The sequence below is a fragment of the Onychomys torridus genome, chromosome 9, assembly GCF_903995425.1.
Source record: "Onychomys torridus chromosome 9, mOncTor1.1, whole genome shotgun sequence".
NCBI classification, from domain to species: Eukaryota; Metazoa; Chordata; class Mammalia; order Rodentia; family Cricetidae; genus Onychomys; species Onychomys torridus.
In genome coordinates, this window is record NC_050451.1 from 109898201 (window position 1) to 109915314 (window position 17114).

At 43.0% G+C, this 17114-nt stretch overlaps 1 protein-coding gene across 3 annotated transcripts; it reads right to left on the minus strand.

Annotated features, from left to right (window-relative positions):
• Positions 1-124: 124 nt before the first annotated feature.
• On the minus strand, positions 125-11950 carry Gpr183 (G protein-coupled receptor 183). 3 transcript variants are annotated; one of them, XM_036199802.1, is made up of 3 exons: positions 11879-11950; positions 4268-4345; positions 125-2084 (listed from the first exon to the last, which is right to left on the minus strand). In XM_036199802.1, exon 3 carries the CDS (start codon positions 2056-2058, stop codon positions 985-987), a length of 1074 nt encoding a protein of 357 aa, XP_036055695.1. In that variant the 5' UTR covers positions 2059-2084; positions 4268-4345; positions 11879-11950; the 3' UTR covers positions 125-984. The 3 variants fall into 3 exon arrangements, with proteins under 3 accessions (XP_036055695.1, XP_036055694.1, XP_036055696.1); XM_036199801.1 differs by lacking the exon at positions 4268-4345; XM_036199803.1 differs by lacking the exons at positions 4268-4345; positions 11879-11950 and adding an exon at positions 5566-5620.
• Between the last annotated feature and the right edge of the window lie 5164 nt (positions 11951-17114).

Here is a 17114-nt window from a genome sequence, read left to right on the forward strand (position 1 = left end):
AGTGGTGGTGCATATCTTTAATCCCAGTCCTGAGAGGGAGAGGCAGGCACATCTCTGAGTTCGAGGCCAGCCTGGTCTACAGAGTTCCAGGAAAGGCTCCAAAGCTACACAGAGAAACCCTGCCTCTAAAAACAAAACAAACAAACAAACAAACAAAAATCCTGAAAACTCGTAATTTATAAATAGTGCATTTTACTTTCTGATTTATTTAGGCAAATATGGCGATTATAATTGTAATCCTCGCTGCTCCCATTCCTCATAACCTAATCTATAAGTATATAGATACCAGCTCCGACCACTTTCCATCCTAAGGAGTGCAGCATGTGGACATGCTTTCCATCGAGAGCTCCATTTCTGAGCGGCGGTCCAGAAGAGCAGGCCTGGCTGTCTGGGGAGAGCCTGACGCTCTCACTACTCTGTAGTCATGAGCACTCACACCATTGCTCTTCCTCCACCTTTTGCTAATTACACTCGTAACTTCTGCTGGTAGTTGGCAGGAGCATGTGAATACTTTTGTTACATCCTGTTCTTTATCCCATAAAATATTCCTTAAAACAGTTGTCTCAGAACAGAACAAACTAACAAATACAAACTAGGGAGATAGAACCTAAAATTGAGAGAGGTGTAAATTAAGAAATATGTTTCCTATATTACAGTATTGACATTTTTACACTGATAATGTATAGCGGAATCAGTCATTTATCTTTTGCCAAACTATTGGCAGAAACAGTAATGACTGTGTTCTCAGGAACACAGAACATTTCCTTTTACATCGAGACTTACTAAGCTAGCCTTCCTGTGTCTACAATATTTCATTTATGAAGTAGAACATGCTTTTGTTGTTCTCTTGAGCTGGCCTGGATCTCGGTGTGTTGGTTGGCAGACTGGCAGTGGGAAGTTGAAAGGAATCCTTACTGGGAACTGGACAGTCAGTCTGCCTAGGCCACCATGTGGCTTGCTCTGCTGTGATCCCCGTGTGCGTGGTTACCTTCCGTTGGAAGCCTTGGAGTGGATCATCATCTGCGACTCCGCCATCTCTCGTGAAGTCTCTTCAGGGGCTGACCTCACTGCACTGGAAATTGACACGCTGACCTGGCGTTTTAGCATCTTCATGACCTTTCTCTTGTACCCTTTACACGCAAAGAAGTAGATGAAAGGGTCCATGCAGCAGTTGAAGTTCATCAGGCACACGGTGAAGTGCAGAGAGATCTGGAAGGAATGTCTTGGGCCGCATTCCAGGCCATCAGGGGAACAGAGTTTCTTAATCATATGTTGAATGATTGATAGGTGGTAAGGTGTGAAGCAGAGAACAAACACAACGATGATGAAGATGATGGTATTGAGAGCTTTTTTGTTGACACCAGATTTCTCAGTTAGTGGGTTTTGCTTGGCAGTCTTGAAGAGTTTGCAACAGATTTGAGAATAGCAGATGAGAATGATTATGAGGGGCAGCACATAGCCTAGCAGGCATGCTCCAAGCAGAATCCAGGGGAGGGAAGCTGTCTCTTCAAAGTTTGGGTATTCCATGCAGGTCACCCTGTCACCCTCCTGCTTTGACATAGGTCTGATGAGCAGAGGCAGTGTTTGAGCAAATACTAGAATCCAGACAGATAGGCAAACACCCTTTGCGTATTCGATTCTTTTAATCTTGTTGTAGCGCAGAGGGTGCACCACAGCAAAGAAGCGGTCTATACTCAGGCAGGTCATGAAGTTCACGCCGGCGTACGTGTTGATGTAGAACAACAGGGCAGTTATCCGGCACAGGGCATCACCGACCCTCCAGTCAAAGCCTAGTGCGTAGTAGGCTATCCGAGTGGGTAAAGCTGTGGTAAACAGGATGTCAGAAATCACCAAGTTCATCGAATAGAGAGTGGTTGAGTTGATTTTTTTTCTGTTTTGAACAATGACAACCAAGGCCAACAGGTTTCCCACCAGACCAATGATGAAGACAAGGCTGTAATGCAAAGGCATTAATATCCTGGCTGTGCTGTGGTGTGCATAGAGATCACAGTTATTGCCCTGAGAAGTTGCCAGTGCTGTAGTAAAATTGTTAGCCATCTCCGTATCCAGCAGGGTCAGAGTCACTGGGAAGAGAGCAAGTAAGACTGTTTAGCTAAAACTATTTCACTCAGCTGTTCAGTCATTTGTACGTCTACTTTAACATTTTCAGTGTGTAAATTTCTACTGGAATAAACTAAGATAAATGTATGTGTTTACTTTTACAGTTAGTGACTTTGTCAGAACTCTGGCAAAGGAAATAGAACCATCTAAATAGGTCAGGTGCGTCCTGTGACAAGAGACATGCCCTGGCGTTAGGCAGAAACCCCCTTTTCTGAATCACTGTGTGGTTAAGAATAAAGTCATGTAAAGTCCCCCACATTTTAGACAGGCATTAAACTTGGCTTTTAAATTGAATTTAGGTTGAGCTTTTTTCCCTCTTCCAAAATGCCTGTCACTGCCAGGAAATGAAATCAGTGACACATGTAGTGAGGTGTGCACTGGCCATAGTATCTGATTTGTGTTAACCTAAAACTATGATAAGTAATCTTGGGCTATGTTAGGAACTGAAAGTTACTCTTTCTTAAAAAAGAAATAAAAAAGAAGTAGTATTCATAACTAAAATTAAAAAGAAGAAAATAAATGTAGTGGTGCATAACTGTAATACCAGCGACTTTGGAGGCTAACAAGTTTGAGGGCAGCTTGGACATCTCAGTGAGACCCTTTCTCAAAAAAATAAAAGAAAAAAGACAAGAAAAAGAAAAAGTCAAGTTCCCAGGGGCTGCCAGTGCAGCCATGTTGTGGTACACTCTTCCCTTTCATGGGTGAGATTATTGGACTGTGTGGGGCAGGGAGACATAAGCAGCTTCAAGTGGGAAATTTTAAATTGGGCGTATAGTATGTGTTGACCCAGTAAGAGTAACATAATGTGTGGTGTTTTGTGTCTTACCTTCATAGTAAATACATCTCCATGGCAGTGTAGTTACCTGTTTTTTAATGTCTGGGTTTTAGGAAGCATCTGATGGATACTCCACAGATTTCCAAAGTGTTGAATCAGTATGCCTCATTATTTCAATGTGTTAATGTATAATTTAGTAGCTACGCCCTCAGTGCACATTTGGGTTGTTTAAATTTTTTCCCTGGTTGTAAATAATGCCAAGACACATTTCAAGTCCTAAACTGGAAACCTAAGAAGTCCGGCGGTAAATTCATATAAAAGAGTGAATCCAATGAAAGTGGAGAAAACTGAGCAAAAATCCTGCGGCTATATTTGAAAGAAAAAATCACGTCTCTGTAGATTGTCTTGATAAATTTCATGTGAAAGTCAGCAGTATTAAGGAGCCTTTGGAATGCCTCTTGGTGCTGCTGCATTTTAAAGGAGAAGTCCTCTGTCAAGACTGATGGGAAGCACTGCTCCAGACCCATCCCTCTCTGGCAGCTGAGGAGAGGCATGCTCACTGGCCACGAGCTCTGCTCTGGTGTGTGGTGTTGACAGATGAGTCCTCACATCTACAAATAAAACCTAAAGCAAAACTGAACAAAGTGAGGAGAGGTATCTTGCCTCAAACAGACCAGAAAGGAAACTGATGGGCAGGAGAGGATGAGGATGGAAAGTAGAAGACGCAGAAGAAGAAAGTGGAACGTCCTAACAAGTTTAAATGGATTGAACGTGCCTGTGAAAGGGTTTAAAAACAAAATCCAGCTGTGGGTTGCTTAGAGAGGATGTTATTCAAAGTAATTGAGAAAGTTTAGAAGAAAGCTGTAGGAGAATATATACCAGCCAAATCCCACTGAGCACAGGGTGGGCTGTAATCAGAACATCAGAAAAAAGGAAATTCAAGGTGACTTTTGTACTAGTAGGAATATAGCATTACTGCCAAAGTAAAGATTAGTCTTTGGACCATGTTGGTACACACCCTTGATCCCAGCACTCGGGAGGCAGAGGCAGGTGTTCTCTGTGAGTTCAAAGCTAGCCTGGTCTACAGAGTGAATTCCAGGACAGCCAACACAGAGAGACCCTGTCTCAAAAACAAACAAACAAACAAACAAAAAGAATAGTCCACAAGGGATATAAAAATAACTATGAAATGTGCCTGAGCTGACACAATTTGATGTAGTTTAAAGGAAAAATTAACAAGTCTACAATCATAATAGGCCATCATGTGTTTCTGAATATCCTAGAAATAATATTGAAGAAAATAAAAGGCCTTGAAGATTTGCTCACCATGATTTATAAGTTAGTAGAATATGTGTGGAAGACATAGCATACCTCATACTCAACTAGAGAAGTCTCAAGATGTCCGGAAAGTGGTTATTCATCAGGTCTCACAGCCTGACTATAGTACAGCTGAAGTAGAAACCAATGATAAAGCAATGAAGAATGAATTAGGAAATGAAAACCTTTGAATTAAAGAAAGCATCACACTGTAAATTTTTGAAATGCTTAAAATAAAATAGAAAGAAAGATTGAAAATAGATGTTAACCATACAACATGAGAAGCTAGAGAATTGAATTTGTCCAGCAAAATCAGAAGTAAATAAGAAGTAAATAAAAAGACAACTGTGGAATTAATGAAATATAAAACAACATAAACAAAGACAAATGTGGCTTCATAGTTTGTGTAGGAATAAAAGTGCAGAGGCTCTTGCCTTGGAAGGGAAAGAAATAAAAGTAGGAAACTATCCATTTATGTGGGAAGGCCTTCCTCTACCGTGTTCAGGAAGCGAGGCTGGACAACCTCTAGACAAGGCTTGTCACAGAGGAGTGGGCGCCAACAACTCCGACAAACGTTTTTTCCAACTTCTATGAGAATTTTTCCCCTGAGAATTTCACCTACCGTTTTTGATGAGTTTTCAAAGCAAGTTTGTGGAATCTGATCTTAAAGTAAGTGATAATGGGGGAAAGGTGTGTGTGGAGTTGCAGAATCTCGATGTTAACCACAGCTGTAAAGACTAGGAGAGTCGCTCCAGTGGGGAGCGGGAAGGGCTGCCATTTTTCGTCAGCCTTCAGTGATTCCTGGGTGAGTCTTTCAGTGAAATGTGCTGGAGCATCTGGTACAGCTAATAATGGGAGTCGTTTCAAAACAGCTCAGGTGTGGGAGTATTCAACTTAGTATTAACTATAATACAAAGATGCAAATTTGTGAACAGCTCAAATTCTTTGAGTAAGTGACTTGTAGAATGTTTTGTGGCTCAGCCATGCTGTGGAATGTGAAAGTGGCAATATGAGATTATTTCTTGATGGGAAGTTATATCAGGGAAACCTGATTACATGACATGCTACTCTGGGGAGGAACACAAATGCACGTGTGCACACAGGCTCACACACAGAAAGATGCCAGTCTGGACATTACATATGCCAGTAAATGACACTGTATGAGGGATTTGGGGCCTTGTGTCCATACAGCCAAAATTTGGAACACTGAACATGGATTGACCGAAGTGAGGTAATGATTTTATTTAATTGGAGGAAGAAATGTTATTTAGGTTTTCTTGCAAGAGCCTCATCACGTGACACTCTTCAGACATTGCTCCTTAACGTTGTACTCACTGACTATTCCTACCTACCTCTAAACTGTGTCTGGCAAGAACATATGGACCTGAGAAGTTAAGGCCACGCTGGGTCCTGCTCCGAGGCTCTCTGGCCAGTTCTTTGTAGAGGCAGCTGTCTCATGAGCCCTTAAAGAACTGAGAGATTGTGGTTTCAGAGTACAGACAGCAGCATGGCACATGTGGTCAGCTTCCCCAGGATAGCGGGGGTGGATGGGTGGGGGGGGGGGGGGGGGGGGGGTGTAGGGTACCCTTCCTAAGAGCAGAGAAAGCCAGCCCTGAGGCAAGGCTGGGCAGGGATCTTAACTGGACACTGTTGGGCCAGAGACAGCGCTTTTAGAATGTGGACATGTGAACAGGATAGGTCGGAAAGTGGCCTAGGTAAGGGAGATTGAGATAGTTTGTAAATGTGTTCATTTTGGGTATTTAGCAACTTCTGGGGCTTGAATCCACAAGGTAACTGTTCCCTTGCCGTTATTTTCAATCCTTGCTTCTGTAGAACTTCTGGTGTTCTCATTGCTATCATTTTATCAGACTTTATCATCTCCATATTGAGGGATTTCCTTTTGTGTGCTTGGGTGCTGTTATCCAGTTCTTAGGCCAACAGATCTCAGTTTATTATGTCCCCTCAGAGTTAGACCTTGTTCTCTTCTTTAATCATCTTCTGGGTTTACTCTTGTGAGGCTTAACAAACACTTAGAAAACACTGCTTTTAGTGTTTCTACTCTACATATGCCTGATCCTAGGAATGCAGAAATGGTACCTTTTTTATATTAGAGGTCCAGAATTTAAGGATAGATACACAATGTTGGGATACCCTGTTGGCCCTGGCTCAGCATTGCTTCTTGTACTTCTCATACAGCCAGTGTCCTGTTTGCTGTTGTATTTAGTGGGCCTGCATCAGTCTCAGATTTGTCTTTTAATCATTTGAAGTATAACTTACATTTTAATGCACTTTAATTATTTTTATTTTAATTATTATTAGGCAGCAGATTCTGGCATGTTTTGAATATATATGTATGCACACACACATAAACCTGCATACGTGTGTGTGTGTGTGTGTGTGTGTGTGTGTGTGTGTGTGTGTGTGTGTGTGTGTGTGAGAGAGAGAGAGAGAGAGAGAGAGAGAGAGAGAGAGAGAGAGAGAGAGAGAGAGAAAGTTAAACCTGAAGGTACTATAATATGTCACTGTACTACATAGAGAAAAGCCCACAGAGTGTGTCCTAAATCTATTTCCTTTAGAACACTAATAATTATAAGAATTACAGTTTCGGTACAATGCTTTTATGAATTATAAACTTGACTCCACGTTCCACATACTGAAGGACAGGAATCAAGATGGTGACATCTTTCCCCAAGGGCATAGATAGTAACTGAGCTACTTAAAATGGAATTTTTCTTCAGGGTTGACCTCATGAAGAACAGAGCATTCCCAACATTATACATCTACCCTTTAATTCTAGACCCTCTAATATAAAAAGCTATTGTTTCTGCATTTCCAGGGTCTAGCATATGTAGACAAACATTCAACACTGAAAGCAGTGTTTGTCAAAAGTGTGAAAAGTACAAAAGGGTGTGTCTACCTCCCAAACTTTCACTCCTTCTGAAACACCTGGACACCTGGAAGCCACCTTGTCATTCTCTTATTTTCTTGCTAAGCAGCAGGGACTGTTTGTTCTGTCCCTTGACATGACATTTGTCCTTTAACTTCCCTGTCATCCAGATGTGTGTGAAACAGTTTCTTCTTCAGCAATCCATCTTCCAAAGTCTTTCCTGATGTTCTTGAAAGTGGTGTGTGTGTGTGTGTGTGTGTCTGCGTGTCTGCCTGTGTGTTTGTAAATTTATTTCTTTGCCCAGAGAGTTGCCAACACTTCTTGAGATATCATTTCATCTTTGCATAACTAGATATGTTGACATGAAGTGACAGTTTTTCTTTACTAGCCACGAAAAGGGGGGGGAGTCCCCCTAAAACTCATTTATTAGTGTCTAAGAAAATTGCCTAAACTCTGACATGTTACTCAGGAAACATTTACCTTGAAAACCAGGCATTTATGAATTTTCAGAGGCTACCATAGACTTCTGCTAGCCTAATTCATTTGCTTGGATAACAACCAGAGGGCCACTAAAAGCATGGAGGCCCAGGTAAAAATTATGGGTGTGTGTGTTGTCAAGTTACAAATGACCAGCTCTTCCAGTTTCTGTTGGCATACTTTTGGCTATTTTCTTGAGGAAAAACAAGGTTGTGAAAACATGCTTAGAGTCTGGGGAGATCAAATGAGGAAAAGGAAGGGAGATGTGAAGGCACAAGGGTCATGAAACACCAAAGACATCATTCTCTTCGGGAGCAGACCAGCACCAATGCAGCAGGCCGGTAGCTCAGGCTGTTTCAGTGCCCTTGACAACAAACCTGCTCCTGGGAAGGAAGAAGTCATTCCTCACTCTTTCTCGACTACCTGGCTGCACACGCGTCTGTCAAGTGTCTCATTTAAGCAGGGACATCTGGGTTTAGCCCCGCGTCAGCACCCGCAGCACTGGGTCAGCCTTTGGCCCCCTTTTAGTTGACCGAATTATCTGCTGCATGTGCGTTTACCTGTGAAATGGGCAGGTGGCAAGTGCTAAGACCAACTTGCAGAGGGACACCGGATTCCATTTGTCTAATGGTCCGTTCCCATGTGCGGTTATTAATCAGGGCGTGACGCTGTGACCTAGCTGAGTAAACCTATTAAGTGGTTTCTTACGTGAAGTCATTCTTGAATCCTGATTTAATAACTGTGTCTCTGTTGACTGTTGTCTCCTTTCCTCCTGTATCCTTCCCCCCAGTTGAACAGAATGCACTGATTTTACTCAGGATAGAGTTAAGCATGGTCAGCCTGTAGCTGGCTTTTGGAAGTATGATGAGTCAAGGAATTAGAGCAGTCAGCTTTGTGACAGATTCTGAGGCCGTGACATAGTCTGCCTCCAACCAGCTTTCAGTGAGTCTGCAGAAGACCGTTGACCGCACAGGGCACTTCTCCAGACAGCAGAGTGGTGCCCACCTGTCTGCAATCTGCCCTCGATGCCTCTCTGGGGTCAGACTGGTGCACAGATGCCCTGTGTCTGCCTGTGGCAGGATTTGTGGAATCTTATATGAGGGATTGCTAATTTCATAGTAGAAAGGCCTTTGTAATGAAGGTGTGTGTTTCTAGAATTATTCCTCTGAGTTTAGATTGCTTCTAGAAATAGCATGCACTTTGTACCCTTCAAGCTGAAGGGAGTTTTAATCTTTAAGTTAAGCTTCCTTATTTTGTGGCTGTGCTGAATTAAAGGTGAGTTCAGTGATTGCTCAGGATTCCTCAAGGTAGGGATCACATGGGAGGTCAGGGCTCTCTTTCCTCAGTTAATGGGTCTTTTGCTCCAGCCCCTTAACTCTGCCCTGTGCTCACTCTGCATCACAGTGTTTGTGTTCTTATCTCCTCTCTGCCATCTGTGACCTTGCTGTCTGCAGGCCTTCCTCTCTACTCTGTTACAGTGACCTGGCAGCCTCTTCTCTTGAGAGCCCTTCAGCTGGGGCCCAGAGGCCAAGAGCAAACGGAAAGCTCACCATCACGATTTCCTTCATCATAGGTCTCTGTTCTCTCTTCTTCCGGGTGGCTAGCCATCGTGGTTGTCCTCAGCCCCTGGACATTTCTTTGGGAATCTGTCTCCTCTCTTTATCCTGGCATCCTTACCTCTGCCTCTGGAAGCTCCCTAGCCTCTGCACCCCCCAACCCACCCCAGCGAGGCATGTTTGTTGAGGTTGTGGTTTTGTCTCTCACACTCCTGTGAAGTTCTGAGAGTGGGGATGTAAGCGACGGTTCTTATACCCCAAAGATAAAAAGAATGGCCAAATCTCAGCTCCCCTAATCCTTGCTAGAGAGTTCTCTGTTAGAGATAGTAAGCCTAATGAATAGTCAGGACCCTCCTAGTCAGCCTGCAGCCACTCACTGAAGATGAGGCAGGAGCGAACACGCCCAGTGGCTGAGGCCACAGCTGTAGCTGTTAAGTTTGAACTCGCTCTTTGCCGCCTAAAAAAATCACATTGAATACAGGATGTGTTATCCCTGGTTCCTGTTTCCGAGATCAAGGTACCATGGGTGGGAAGCAAGTGAAACAGGAAGGTATTTCAGAACTCTTTGACATATACCCACTTGTTTGTGTCTGAGAATGAGGAGGGAGATAGGTAGACTTAAATGAAGTAATCATTAATTTATAGCATGTTTTAAGTCAAATAAAGGAGAATTGAGTATTGTTTTGTTTTTAGGATAGAGTCTCCTGCACTCCTGGCTAGCCTCAAACTCACAACATGGTGGAGGCAGGTCTGGAGCTCCTGATTCTGTCTCTGTCTCCCAAGGGCTAGGAATGCAACAGTACCACCACATCCGCTGAGTGGAGATTTTAGAAGTGAGTTTACTATTTTTAACAGTATTTCAGCAACAAAATCTGACCGCCCTTTCCGTTGGGAGAGAAGACCGAAGCCAGCACAGCTTGTATGATGTTGATTGGCGTTCAGACTGTTCTTTAGGGCTGTGTGGATATCTGACAACACACTTTCTCTCCTCTTTGGGCTAGCAGGACACCATGAGTCCCTGAACCTCCACAACATGCAGAGACTTCTGTGTGTGTGACCTAGTCTCCTAACCATGGCCAGGATTACACCAACAGCCTGGGACAGACAGGAGGACACTGCCCACCTGTCCAGTACCTCACCTCTTACTGTGGCAGAGAGAAGGGTCTCCCTGTAGACACCTTCATTTGTTGGTGTCTGCAGGTCAATATTGACAACCTTGGCATGTGCATTTTTACATCATAGACTGCTGTTGGCTGACATACAGTAACTCTCTAGTACATGCCTAGCATGCATGCTTGGAAGTCCTGGAGTGAGGTCAGTTGTCACAGTGTTTACTCGACTAGGTGACTGATCATGACACTAATTAAGTCTAGGAAGTCCGCCAAAAGTAGCTTAGAAAAGGACTTATTACCACAGCCACCCACGTATATGTGAGCCTGTGAGCGAGGCTGCTTTGTGGAGCCGTGCACGCTGGTAGTTTTAGGTTTGCCAACACCATTAGGCCCCAGAGACACTCTGAGATACTAGAAAGCACAGCGTGATCATCTGTATACTGAGAGAGTTCACGTAAGATAGTATGGAAAGTAGACACCTCCAGATGAGTTCAAGAGAATAATTTGCACGAAGATAATAGGGCAAGGGGACTTTGCTATTAGATTCGTCCTCCTGGGCTGACGGGCAGGGTGAGAGTGGTGACCAGTGCTCCAGCACTCACTGTGAGAGGCGGCGGCAGGAGCGCTGGGCAGAAACATTTCTCCCCACTTTACAAGGAAGCAGCTGGAGCCAGAGGCCTTGCACAAGGCCAGCAGTTATCAATAATGGCGCCTAGGTCTGGGGATGATCCCAAGCCTTCTTTCAAGTGTCACTCCCGCCTGTACTTGAACTGACGCCAAAAGATCGAAGCCCTTGTTGACCAGAACACACCACCACGCCGACAAAACCCTCATTCTTCTTTAGAGGAAGTCCCCTCATGGCTTATATTTTGTTGGGCGTTTCTATAAAACTCACCCTGGAAATTGAGTTTCTACAAATCATTATAATTCTTTAAGATTTTCTTTCAAAATTTCCAGAATGTAAATGTGGAGGCTTGTTTAGCATTACTGGTCACTTAATAATAGAAACCAATGACATAGCTTTTATTTTCTCAATTCAATAGAATTCCTGGGGTAAGGGGTTTATTTTCTAAAGCATCAGATTATAGAACAGTATTTTCTGCTTTGCAAAAGTATTTATCAATTTATTCTCCCACCAGCAAAGCCTCCCACTGATCAGCCTGAGCTTTGCTCCTCAGAAGCAAAATCATTCTAAAGACCAACTACTAATAATTGAGAAATATTAGGTATCAAAAAGACTTTTCTGTACATAATGCATTCCAGGTAGTCAAATGTAATGGTTTTTTAAAAAATTAGGCTAACTGGTTATATTGTGTATAAAATATATCAAAATGTAGGAACACTCTATTTTGGTAACATTGTTCCTTCCCTTTATATTAAAGAATCCTGAAATACTGATGGTATTTGCTAATGTTTACTTGTATTGTGAGTTGACACTGCATAAAAGGAGCCCGCCTTTTGATAATAATGTTTCATTCATTACTTCCATCTCATTTAGTAGCTAATTTGGACTGCCAATAACCCCAAAGCAATCTGAATAGCTAGTTATTTAGTACATTCTTTTTTCTTTCACTTTTACCTTAAAACTTAGGCTTTCAAAGTATTCCTTAAAGAGAAGAGTGTTGGTACTCACATGTCCCAGGGTAGCCAGGGCCTCCGTTGTAGGTCTCTGTTGAGCAGTTTGCTCACACTGAAGTTAGTTGACTGGGCATGTTGCTTTAAGAGAGACTGAGCAGACGTCCTTTTATGGTGGTGCCTTTTTCCTGTCACCTTGTGACAGAGCATAGCTGTGAGCAATTAGCCTCACAAATGCGTGCATGCTTTTTTTTCAAATGGGAAGTGAGATTTTTTTTTTCTGATACTGATTTTAAAAAACTACTCAAAAGCCCCTTGGACTTTGTGAATTGCTATTATCTATGGAACTTTTAAAATTTTTCCATAAAGATTTAAGTCTTAAAATTTTTTGAAGCAGTAAAGTTTAGGCAGAGAGAGGTGGGGTATAGTTCCTGGTGACTTTATCTTGACATTTTATGTGAAGTTTGGGTTAAGGAAAAGTGTCTTGTATAAATAGTGCTGTCTGGTGGAAACATGGTGGTGTCAGGGGTGTAGTTTATGCTGCCCAAATCTTAACAGGTTTCTGAGGTGAGGGAGAAAGACCCTCATAGTTCGCTATGTTTTCAGTCGAGGGTGGTGAACGTGGAAAGTTGGGAAGGCACTGCTGATGAGTCCAGCCTCTGGAACACAGTACGAAAAAGAGGCCTGCTCTGCACACGTGATGCTCCCCGGCTCACTTAAGTCCAGCAGGGCGCCATGCCACATACAGTGCTCAGAGCAAGCCAGAGAGGTGGGGGTCAAGCTTGTCCACCTGTGATCTGGCCTGTCACACAGGGCTGGTCCTGGGGTGGTGGAGGACAAAGGTCTTAGGATGAGTGATTGCATGAGCTGAGGATGCTTATCTTCCTGCATAGAGTGAGGTTTAGATCACTTCCTCGGCCATCCTTATTCCGGGGAATAGAAGATGGCTCAGTAGGATAAGGTGCTGGGGCAGATTTTCAAGTCACAGGAAAAAGTCAAACCCAAAGTCGGAACTACTTAGTTTAAAATAGAATATGCTATTTAAAAAGAAAAATAAGAGGCTTTGGTAAATTGGTTGATTTTGAGGAATGCTACTATAGAGAGCATTGAGTCATCTAGATAGGAAATTGTAGCTTTATGACCCCAGAGTTCTTGAAAGTTTATTTATGTATTCTGCATGTGTGTGTTTGTATGTTTGCACATGTGCCTTCAGCATGCTGTGCCAGGGTACATAGGAGATCAGAGAACAACTTTTAGGAACTGATTCTCCTCCTCTACCATGTGGGTCCTGGGGATTGATCTCCAGTTTCAGGCTTGGTGACAAGTTCCTTGACCCACTGAGCCATCTTGGTAGCCTGTCAGAGGTGGAGGATTCTGTGACAATTGCCTTTCATCAGTGCTGTTAAAAGTCTGCAGAGGAAAATGGAAGCGTGAGCACCAAGTCGGTGGAGATCCTGAGCATCTCCCTTATTATGTGTAGAGTAAAGGCCTTAGACTGGACTAAGAGAAAGCCAAGATGAGTCAGCCTTAGGAGGGACTGAAAAGATTTTATGACTCCGTAGGTAAACATGGCATAACTTAGAACTGTTCACCTTAAACACCATTGAGGCCTAAGGATGTGGCTCAGTGCAGAGGGCACCAGCATGTGCGGGGGCCCTGGGTTGTACACCTCGCACTGCACACAAGCCAGATGGGGTCAACACTGTTGGGAATTTCAGTTTGTTGGAAGCCCATCCCAGTGGGATACTTTTTGATTTCTGATTTGGAAGACTCATCTAGTTAAAGCAGCTGTTCTGGCAAGTAGGGTCCATCTTCTTCTTTTTTTAGACAAGATGGCTGGTCCTGGATTCATACAGATTGGCCTGCCTTTGCCTCCTGAGTTCTGGGATTAAGGGAATGCGCACCACACCTGGTGGATCCATCCTTTCTTTGGTGTAGGAGGAGTCTCACAAGTGTATAAAGAAGAGGCAGGGGCCCACAGGTGCTCCTGTAGCCACACCTAAGATAGCACCCCAGTGGACTCAGTGTCCCACACAAATGAGGTAGACATTGTGTGAAGTGTTTTATCTGCTCTCTGAAGTGTGGTCATGAGTGTGTAGTAGGCACTCACTAACTGGTAATGATACTAGAAGAAGGAATCAGTTATGTACTAACTTATTTTCTCTGTTTTGTGCTTCTATCCATTGCTTAAGATAAGACTTCCAGAAGTTGGCTGTTGACACTGTGTAAAAAGGTCAATGTGAATGCTTGTTGCCAGTGTAAAGAGCAGATGTCAGAAAATAAGGAAAAGGGGAAAACTGGTCAGTGACTAATAACATTATGGTATTCTGTGACGCCTTGTGTATATAGAAATAGCAACACAAAATTTCTGCCAAACAACCCAGATAGTCCTGGTTTAAAATGTGTGTCTTTGCATGTTTCTGCATGTGGTCTAGTGTTTAGTCATCCTTTGAAATGACACAGCGATCAGTGTGTAAGGGGTTTTTGCACTTCCCTTGCTGGGTAAGGTTTGAGCTGCGGGCACTGAAATGTCTGTCTTTTTTCTGGGAGAGTGGGAGTTGTGTTGACTTGTAACCTCAAGTAAGCACTGTGCTTCATGCCATTTAATAACATTTTCATGTTGCACTTGTTGAGAAATGTAAACAGAAGAGTTTCTGTGAATTGAGAGCATGTGTTTGGGGGTGGCAAGGGAGCTCCCATGTGCAGTTGTCTAACAGCAGAATTTTACCATTTTTTTAAAGATTTTTTAAAAATTATTTTAATTTATGTGTATGTGTGTGTCTATATGAGTGAATGCCACATATGTGCAGGTGCCCATGGAGACCAGAAGAGGGTATGTCATCCCTTGGAGCTAGAGGTACAGACGGTTGTAAGATACCTGATATGGGTGCTGGGAACTGAACCCAGGTCCTCATTAAGTGCTCTGAACTGCTGAGCCATCTCTCCAGACCCAAGAAGGTTTTTTTGTTTGGTTGGTTTTATATATATGGGACAGAGACAAGTTCTACTGTGCTCTTCTACCAGTTGAAGGGAAGATTCATTTGTTCTACAAATATGTGTTGAGAATAGTCAGCTTTAGAGAGTAAGGGTAACGTGGTAAACAGAAATGGCCGAAGTTGAGCAATGAGATATCTCAGTAGGTAGGAAGTGTTTACTACCAAGCATAGTGACCAGAGTGCAGTCCCTGGAACCCACAGAGGAAAGAGAATGCCCAAAAGTTGTCTCCTGACTCCTCCCCCATAGTAATAATATTTTCTAAACATTTAAAGGCTGAAGGTCCTGGCCTTGTCTTTGCATTGTAGCTGGGAAGAGAGGTGCTACATGTGTGGATCCCAGACTAGGAGGCGACAGGTGTGAGGAGAGAGGTGGGCCTGAGCAGGGAACACTGAGTAGGGTGACCCTGCTGTGCTGGGAGAGCTGCTCTGAGCAAGTTGCTGTCTCAGAGTTAAAGACCAGGTAGGTGCCAGTGGGCACCATGGGGTCATGTTTGACTTTGGGCTTTACTTTGAGGTAGGGTGCCCTTGGAGGGTTTTCAGCCTACAAATGACTAACTTATTCTCCTCAATGAAAAGAAATCACAGCTGCTTAATCAACTGTGTTTAGGGTATGGTTAGGCAAAATATCATTCTTTTTGTATGACATTTAGAAGTTGATTTATTTTTGTTTGTGTTCTTTAATCCACCCAAAACTGAGTGTAAATGTCTGTGAATATGAATATGAATCTTTATTAACTTTAAGGCAATATAAAACTAAGCCAGTTGTAATTCTTTCTCTTGGGACTATAATGTAATATAAAAAAATTAAAACTAATAAGAGTAATTAAGGTGTGGGTCGTAGCTGGGTATAATGGTATACACATGTAATTTCAGCATCTGGGGAACTTGCAATATAGAATAAGACCCGACTCAAAGCCAAGTTTCAAAAGTAAGAGTAATTTCCCGCCCAAACTGCATATTCTCCTAGCAGTCCTGTGTGAGGTGCCAGGGCTGGTAGGAGTAAAGGAGCCACGCTGCCCACGCATGGTCGCCCTGCTCCATGTGCACACTGCACTCCCGTCCCTACTGCCCTCACACTCCTGGTACCCCAGGTGTGACCCAGTGTTTACACCTAAGTGTTCGCTGCAGTCTGTCTGCTTCCAGCAGGCGCTCCATTCTTTTTTTTAATTTTATTTAAAATTTTCATTTTTATTTTTACTTTTCATTTTATTTCACGTTTACTTTTTGAAAAATTAATTTTAGGTAAGTATAAAATATATAATTCCTTGAGGTTTGATCAGACATCCTTGATGTCATTGTCTCCTACCACTGTGACTTCCTCCCCTCTCCAGGTAGAGTTCCTCCCCCACTGTCACTCCCTATGCTACTCCATATCATCTGTGTGTCCTGCTGTCCCCTCCCTGCCACCCCAGCTTCTGTCATGGTCCCTCATACTTTCTAATCCAGCTTATGTGCTCATGTCTGAAGACTTGGAATTAAGGACCACAGATGTGAGAGATCATGTAGTGTTTGTCTCTCTGGGTCTGGGTTACCTCATTTAATATAATCTTTTCTAGGTTCATCCATTTACCTGCAAAATTTCATGATTTCATTTTTCTTTACAGCTGACTAGTACTCCTCTGTGTCTATGGACCACATTTTCATTATTTGTTCATCTGTTGAAGGACATTCAGGTCGTTTCCATTTCCTGGCTATTGTGAATGGAAAGCAAGGAACATAGCAGTTAGTGACTAAGTATGTATGGAGTACAGTGTTGTCCTTTTGGCGTATGCCAAGGAGTGGAATAGCTAGGCCATATGGTAGATTCATTTGTAGTTTTTGGTGATTCTCCATACTGATTTCCAGAGCCACTGTACCAATTTACACTCCTAACAACAGTGCGGTTCCTCGTTCTCACTAACACTCTGGCCATTTAGACTGGGGTGAGATGAAATCTCAAAAAGTTGTTTTAATTTGCATTTCCCTAATTGCTAAGGGTGATGAACACTCTTTGAGGTATTTCTTACCTGTTTTTATTTCTTCTACTGAGAGTTCTCTGTTCAGATCCACAGCCCATTTTCAATTGGGTTGTATTAACCCTCAATCAGATGTAGAGCTGGCAAATATTCTCTCCCACTTTCTGGGTTTCTCCTTCACTTACAGAGCGGGGACTTTCTCTTCCACATTCCACTCTTCCACTGTAGCTGTGCAGAAGCTCTTTGATTGTATGAAGCCCTGCTTGTCAGTTGTTGGCTTAATTCCTTGGCAAGTAGAGTCCTGTTCAGAAAGTCCTTTCCTTGTCCTGTATCATGTAGGGTA